We start from the raw sequence: 7711 nt of genomic DNA, 5'->3' as shown, positions 1-7711 counted from the left end.
ATGGGTATCTCAGGGAATCAGGGAACAAAGAATTTAGCCAACAACAACAAAAAAAGAGTCTAATCAATAGGAATGTTTGTTACTGCCTGGGTCTCCCTTTGAACACGGTCCAGAGTTGGTGTAGATGAAGTAAATGGTATCCCCCCAAGAAGGGTCAAGAAGGCATTCGAGCAAGTCCCAGAGGGGAAGTATGCTCGTCTTTTGTTGTAATGTGCCACTTGGTACTATTCAGTAATGTAATTCTATTGTCCCTAATCCTTATTGTTTGGTTTATATATTTCACATTTGTATATAAGGCACCATTTCTGAAAATATAACTAGAGTGTGAGCTAAGATTTTATTCAGGGAAGATGAGTAACTGCAACAACTAAATACTGAAGTGGGAAGAAGAAAGAGTTCTCCAGGGATCAGTTCCATGTGTTTTGAATCTAGTCCTTCCCATATGGAGAAAGAAATCTCTGGCAGTTCATTCCAGTTTCTTTGTCTCTTACTAGACAAAGAAAGCAAGGGGAGCTGTCGTCCAAGGGAGATGAAAATTCGGGGCTACCATGAGGTGAATAACAAGTACGGGAAAAGGAAGAGAGCAGAGGGCTTTTTCTTGATAGCCTGGGCAGCCAAGCGTTCAGGAGGGCAGTCACAAGAGTGACCACAATGCCCTGTGGGGCCCCATACTTTACTTTCCCAGTTGCTGCCTTCAGTGCAATAGAGTTGATACTACAGATATCCACTGGTCTAGGAAAACAAGCCCATTTTACGGTGGGAGGGAATTTGGAGCAAAAGGGAAGCCTTTTAGAGAGATGGTGGATTAGACAGAAGAGGATTTGCTTCGTGAGATGAAGCTGCTGTAAGCAGCACGAGCAGCGAGCAGCAAGCATTATCTGATGGAGGCAAAACAGCTAGACACAGCTTCAGATTAAGAGCAGCAGAGGGAAGTGAAAGGGGACTGTGGGCCCAAGAAGAGGAGCCTGGACGGGGTAATATCTGTGAGCCGAGCCCTTGGGGAGTATCACCACCAAGAAAGTGAGTCCCAGCAGAGATCAGCTGAATGTGTCTATAGAATGGAGGCAGAAAGGACTTTGTTGCCTTAATAGTATGGGGATCTGTCTTATAAAGAAAGGAAAAGTGGGAGTTCCCGTCGTGGCGCAGTGGTTAACGAGTCCGGCTGGGAACCATGAGGTTGCGGGTTCGGTTCCTGCCCTCGCTCAGTGGGTTGTCGATCCGGCGTTGCCGTGGGCTGTGGTGTGGGTTGCAGACGCGGCTCGGATCCCGCGTTGCTGTGGCTCTGGCGTAGGCTGGTGGCTGCGGCTCCGGTTCGACCCCTGGCCTGGGAACCTCCATATGCTGCGGGAGCAGCCCAAGAAATAGCAACAACAACAACAAAAAAGACAAAAAAAAAGAAAGAAAGAAAGGAAAAGTGAAAAGTATGGTGGAACTTGGAGATGTAAGAAGAAAACCACTGCAAAATATGATCTATGTGTGATGTCCAATGAACTGAAGAATGAAATTGTGTATATCTATGGTGACATACCTCTGTACGCTGGAAACCCCAGTGTCCCTAAGAGGCAGAAATAAAAGCTGGTTTGCACTCAGAAAGGCTACCTGGGTGAATCTTGTAAGTGAGGGGTAGAGGCAGATGTGTGATTCATTGGCATAGAAGTCATTGTGGACACAAAGGAGTGTGTGTCTTGAAGAAAAGCCAAGGGATACTGTGCTCTAAGCACATAGGCAGCTCAGCTATGAACTTAATTTTTAAAGACTTTTGGGTCTCAGTCATCAATCCTAGCTCTTCCTTGATCCCACTGCCTTCACCATCTTTGAAAGCTAAACTCAACTTTAGATACTGGTTGTAGCACAGACTTCTATGTTGTACCAACAAAAGATCCCCCGAATTTCATTTTGATTTGGTTTTCATTTTGCCTAGGTTCTCCTATCTCAGATCTTGCTGAGCCCAATAGCCTGAGGTTAGGTTTTATCCTAACCACAATACCCTGACCTCTCATTATCCCTCATCCCCATAATTTGCTTGGTGGTTTGTTTTTGTTTTTTTGTTTTGTTTTGCCCATCACTGCCTGTCCAAAGGTCCTCAGTTTTTTTCGTCTCAGCATTGACCCTGGACCACATAAGAAACTTCATCAGCTTCTTCAATCTATCTTCTTACCTGGCCATCAATTTCAGTCATCCAGCTATAAGGATGCCTGAACAACCTCTAGTAGAGGTCACTGTCTCTGACTCTAAATCCTCTTAACACTTCATTAGACCCTGTGTTACTTTAGTTTTCATCTTTTTTCATTTTTCCTTTCAGTCTTTTCCTCCTTCCTTTCCCCTAATTTGTGCTTCTGCCTCAAGAGCCACTGTGTCCTAAAAAAAAAGTGTAGTCTGTACTACCAAACAGAACGTGGTTGGCTTCTCACAACTGCTGAAGCCTGTAGAAGTGGACCCTTCCTGGCCCCATGTTCCCTTACCTTACTGCCATGCCCCATGCCCATATGTTTTGGACTGAGTATACTGAGTATATACAGATTCTTAGGAAAAGGCACAGCCCTTGACATCCACAGTGCAGAGTGATGGGCACTGGTTGGAGGGGGGTTTCTGGATATGTCTGTAAGAAGGAAGGAGAATTGGAGCCATGAGAGTGAGGGCCATTGATGGTGCGTAAAAAGTACCATTTACCTCCTCAGAATAGAGGCGAGCCATGGTCCCACTTTATTTCCAATTTAGGACTGAGCAGAGAGAATATTCAGAGATATCTCTGCAGAAAAAGAAAGTCAGCAAATAGCACAACCTAGAAAACTAGGTGATAGAGACCTACCTTCCCAGGTTAGCAAACCAGGAAGCTCATAATTCACAGACAAAGGAAGGTAGAGCTTGGGTGGGGAGCGGGGAGGGCTGGAGAGGGCATTCATGGGGAAGGAAGCAGGACCACAAGATAAACAGCCTTAAGCTCATTTGGGGTAGAGAAGACACAGAAGGGAAGGAGACTGTTTTCTTCATGCTGTCTCTACCCCAAACCCTAATGGAGAAGGAGAGGGAAGCCTCTCTAGAACTTCAGGTAACTCATGACATCCTGTCAGACACTTGGAGCAAGAATGGAGACGGGATGGGGGCAGAGCCACTCTGTACATGGGAAGTCCTAGTGCAGAAGACAGAGAGAGACAGTTACTGGAGGAGCTTGACATAATTTGCAGGGAAGAGTCCGAAGTGGCCATGGCATCGTCCCCGCCACCAGCCCTCATCCACCATCTCAATGTCGGTGATGATGTCATCTGGATCAAAGGAAATTTCATCACTTCCCTCTGGGGAGAAAATTGACAGGCTATTAGGATAAATCAGGCAGGCATGCCTCCACCACTCTACCCCCTTTAAATCTCAGGGAAAGAAATAGCCTGTTCATAATGTCAAGCCTGTGTTCTTCCCTGCCCCCCAGAATCCCCCCCTCTCTCTTGCATCAAAGGCCTCCAGGAACAAGACCCCTCAGGCCACTCCCAGCTTACCTCCTTGGTAATCATACAAGGCTACAGCTGAGATCCCAGCCCCAGCTGGGCTGCCTGATGATCCTGCATAATGAGAAATATGAACATGGTCTCACTAACATGGAGAAGGAAAACAGACCGGTCCTTCCGTGTAATGGGGAAATCTTCCTCTTCCTCTCCCCTGGAGTGACCAAGGAGCTTTCCCACCACTCACCAGCCAGAGTGGAGGAAAAAGAAGGATCCTGAGGCTCAAGCACATCCTCATAGTCCCCCTCTGGTTCATCATCCTGCTCGTATCTGTCCATCTCCCCAACATCCTCATAGTCATTCTCAGGCTCAGGCTCGGGCTTGGGCTCAGGCTTAAGTTTGGACTCAGGCTCAGGTACTTCTTCATACTCTGGCTGTTCCTCCATCTGGAAGACTTCTGGAGTCCTGGGTGGCAGAGCTGGGGGCTCCTCATAGTCCTGAGAAGAGATAGTGTGAAGTAAGGCAACTTTCATTTGCCAGAGCTTCCTCTCCAAAACTTCCCCCTGGAGGACTGCCAAGACTCTACCCATCCCCGTTCCACCACTTCTACCCACTACCCTTGCCTCCTAACAGCCTCTCCTAGGGAACAGAGTCTTCCATCCATCTTCATTCCTCAAACTCCCCATCTGCTCACTCAAAACTCTTACCAAGGGAATGACAGAGGGGAAGGTAAAAGGTGTGAGGAAAAGGACATGGAAAGCAAGTCAGATTCCTTGGAAAACCAGGAAAACATTGAAGCCAAAACAAAAAACAACAAACAAAAAATCAAATAAAAAAATATTGGGAAGCTAGATATGATAATAGCTAGAATGATTAATTGTCCTAGTCTGCCCGGGACTGGGTGATTTCCCAGAATATCAGACTTTCAGTGCTAAGCCCAAGATAGTCCCAAACAAACCAGGATGGTTGATCACCCTGTATGGCCCACCACTAGGACTTGAGGCGATAGGGAAGGGGCAAAGAATCTTTGGGGCTCTGCTTACCTCTGGGGGATTCTGCCTGGAGGGCAGGGGAGGCAATGGATGTTCCCTACTGGTTTTCACAGGCTCAGGCTCTGACGATGCACAGCTCCCTGCTGGAGGCCAAGCCTGTGGAGAATGAAGCATCTCTAGTGACCAAGTTTCCAAGGAAACTTCTCTTTTATGCTGACCTAGAATATCCCCTCCTATCTCTGCCAATTCAAATCAATCATCCCTCCATATGGGCTCCAAACTGAAATGATAGCTCCTTCCTTTTGATCTTGAAGCAGTAATTGGCTGTACTGGCTGATGACCTGTCTTCTATTGTACTATGTAAATCTTGGTTCTTTTTTATCTAACATTCTCATCCATATGAAGCTCAATTCCACAGAGTGAAATCTTCCTGAAGACAGGAACAGCATGGGGAGGAAGCCTGTGCCTTATTTTCTGCTAAGAATATAGACCCCTTGGGCTCCTGTCTGAGCAAGGAACTTTGGATGTGAATCCCAGAGGGCCAAGCACTTACCTCTGAGGAGATTTTCTTGGGCAATGGGGCTGGTACCACTGGCTCTTCCAAAGTGGCCACTGGCTGCTGAGCCTCTTGGCTCTTCTTTACCAAGGCTTTTCTTTCCTGTTGCTGCCTGGCCATCTGCTGTGCCTTCTCTTCTTCCTCCCGCTTTCTCTTTTCTTCAGCCATGGATTCAAATTTTGCCTTCAGCCCACGGGCTCCACTAGAAGCTGCAAACACAGGCAAGAAAAGGATTGTCTCAGGTTGGAGTGGGGGAATGGTACTCAAAAGAAGAAGAATGAGTTAAATATCCAGGAGAAAAGCAGGCACAGAGGGAACTTATGGAAGAGGAGGTAAAGAGGTATCAGTGAAAGAACAAGGGAGTTATAGGAAGAGGATGTAAACCTGAAGCTGAGATTTCCATAAAGCCTGGCCATGCGCTCTCAGAGACTCATCTTTTCTAAGTCCCAGGCTTGGTTCCCTAATCTGCATCCTTCCTGTCCACATTTCTTAAATCTGTATGCACTCTGGTCACCATTCACCCTCTATCTCCATCCAAAGCTTCTTTTCCCATGTAATGGCTCCCTCCCTTCCTCCCTGTGTTCTCTGCTCAGTTTCTTCCTCTACCTCACTCTATCTGTCTAGCCACTTAATCTAGTTTTTTTTTTAGGAGAGAGAATCTGGGGATATGTGGTAAGGGTCATGTCTACCTCAGCTAATCTGGATGGTTAAAGGCATGGAGGAGGTAGTCTAGGAAGAAGAAAGAATGAGGTGGGAGAGGAGGTTGAGAAGCACAGAGGGAATTAAGACTCACCAGCCTCTATGGGTGTTGTCTTCTTGTAAGCTGTGGTGGGGGCCTCCATTTCATTGAAGCCAACAGCGCTCTGCAGGTAGAACAGTATGTGTACTGGGGGGAGGGGGAAGTGAGTAATAGTGACCCAGAAGGCAATATTGGGGATTGGGGCCGCTATAGGAAGTATCCCTAACCATTTGATGCTCAATAGTTGGACAGTGTACTCAGATATTATTGTTTTGTGGCAGAGAAAGAGATAAAGGAGTTCTAAACTGGTGGGATCAGCTCATCTTCTTAAAAGCTCAGTGTTCCTAAAATCTCAGTTCTCTAAGTCCAGTTGCCTGGAATACAGCAGGGCTCTGGCCAGTGTGTTAAGAGGAGTGGGGGCAGATAGTGAATGAATGGGAAGAGATTACAGATTGAGTTAAATGATGATAAGCAATCAATGAAATTTCAAACATCACCTTTCCCTGAAATTTATGTGTATCTCTCTCTGCCTCCCTTCATTCTTATTAGTTAAAGCTCAGGCTTTGGGAGACATGCCCATTAAATGCTAAGGGCAGTTGATGAGGAGAGGACACCGGACACCAGGAGGATAGCACAGGGTGCCTAGATTTTCCCATCCTTTTTCCAGCTTTGCTTTTCACTCTTCTCCATGCACTTCAAGGAACTCTTCTCAAGACACTGGTGTTCTGTACTTTACCTTATCCACACGGTCCTTCTGGATGCCATACTGACCACCAAAGCCCTTGGCATAATCTGCAGGATGGAAAGAGTTATAAGAAGAGTTAAAATGCTGGAAATGTGTGGGGAAGAGGGAGCAGTGGGAAGAAAGACCAGAAGATAGGAATGAAGAAAACAGAGAGATTGAGAAGGAAGTGTAAGAACCAGAGGATAAAGTGAGGCAAGGATGGGAAGAGATGGAAAAGGATGGGGAGAAAAACACTTGGGAGAGAATGGAGGTAAGAGAAATGAGAGAGCAAAACAAAAAGAAGTGACAGAAAAGGGGAAAATGTAAAAGATGAAAGATTAAATAGAGCCTCCCAGTCATCCCCAGGGAAGAAGGCCCTCTCTCTGTGATGCAGGGGGTTCTCTAAGACAACCAAATCACCTCTTGCCTGTCCATCCTCATCCATTTCTCAATGACCCCTTCTCTTTGAGGTCTCCTTCCTCTGTCCTGCTCCTAATCTTGTTGTTTTCCTCTCCATCCTGTTGGTCTCCCTGCACCTACCCCCACACATGGATGCTCACTCTTCATCCCATCACTTTCACTGCATATCTGCACCTCCGTATTCTGGGTCCTGTGTCAGCTTTCAGGAAGGACAGGAGGAAGGTCCCATGTACTCTGTGACCTCCCTCCTCTCTGACCCCAACTCACCTCTCTGGGATTCGTGTTTCTCTGTCTCTCCCTTGTAGTCATATCCTAGAGCAGCCTTGTCCCGTTTATCTGCCTCTATACCATAACGGCCACCAAAGCCACGAGAGTAATCTATGGTGGAAGAAGAAGTCGTGAGAGCCCACTCTCAGCCCACAGGGAAGTGCTGCAGAAGATGAGTCAAGGAGGGGGTGGGTGCAGGGTGATAGGGGCCCAGGAAGAGAACAGGGCTCCAATATGGGTGAATCAAAAAGAGGTAGTGTTCCAAGCCACCTATTATAAGTTTAATTCAACATGTTCACACTTTCCCTCTCCCCCTTACTTCCATTCCAAGATGAGAAGATAATTTCAATTTTCTCTCCTCTTCAAGGAAGGAGAGACTTCCAGAAAAAAAGGCAAATGTGTATGAAATATATGTCTTTCCCTACATATAAACATTTAGCAATGTCAGATAAAATATAATTTAAAAAAATGCATCTCAAAACAAAAGAAGAAAAAAATTCATGGCTCCAGAAATAGATGAATCAAAACAGTAGATATGATGGCAATCATGAGCTGACACAGAAAACCCAAGCCATT

The 7711-nt window shown here is 46.3% G+C and overlaps 1 protein-coding gene across 1 annotated transcript in view; it reads right to left on the bottom strand.

The window, feature by feature from the left end:
* Positions 1-2680: 2680 nt before the first annotated feature.
* The window catches only part of HCLS1 (hematopoietic cell-specific Lyn substrate 1), a 28229-nt gene continuing 23198 nt past the window's right edge, over positions 2681-7711 (bottom strand). Inside the window, exons 7-14 of the mRNA XM_047791301.1 lie at positions 7136-7246; positions 6461-6516; positions 5779-5848; positions 4983-5194; positions 4481-4585; positions 3685-3934; positions 3492-3554; positions 2681-3293 (exon numbers count right to left, since the gene is read on the bottom strand). Of these exons, the coding sequence (XP_047647257.1) occupies positions 3157-3293; positions 3492-3554; positions 3685-3934; positions 4481-4585; positions 4983-5194; positions 5779-5848; positions 6461-6516; positions 7136-7246 (1004 nt within the window). The 3' untranslated portion in view covers positions 2681-3156. The remainder of the gene's footprint in view (positions 3294-3491; positions 3555-3684; positions 3935-4480; positions 4586-4982; positions 5195-5778; positions 5849-6460; positions 6517-7135; positions 7247-7711) is intronic.

The sequence above is a fragment of the Phacochoerus africanus genome, chromosome 1 (genome assembly GCF_016906955.1).
Source record: "Phacochoerus africanus isolate WHEZ1 chromosome 1, ROS_Pafr_v1, whole genome shotgun sequence".
In the NCBI taxonomy this organism is placed as follows: Eukaryota; Metazoa; Chordata; class Mammalia; order Artiodactyla; family Suidae; genus Phacochoerus; species Phacochoerus africanus.
The sequence above is the reverse complement of the archived record's forward strand: the minus strand, read 5'-3'. Positions and strand labels throughout refer to the sequence as shown.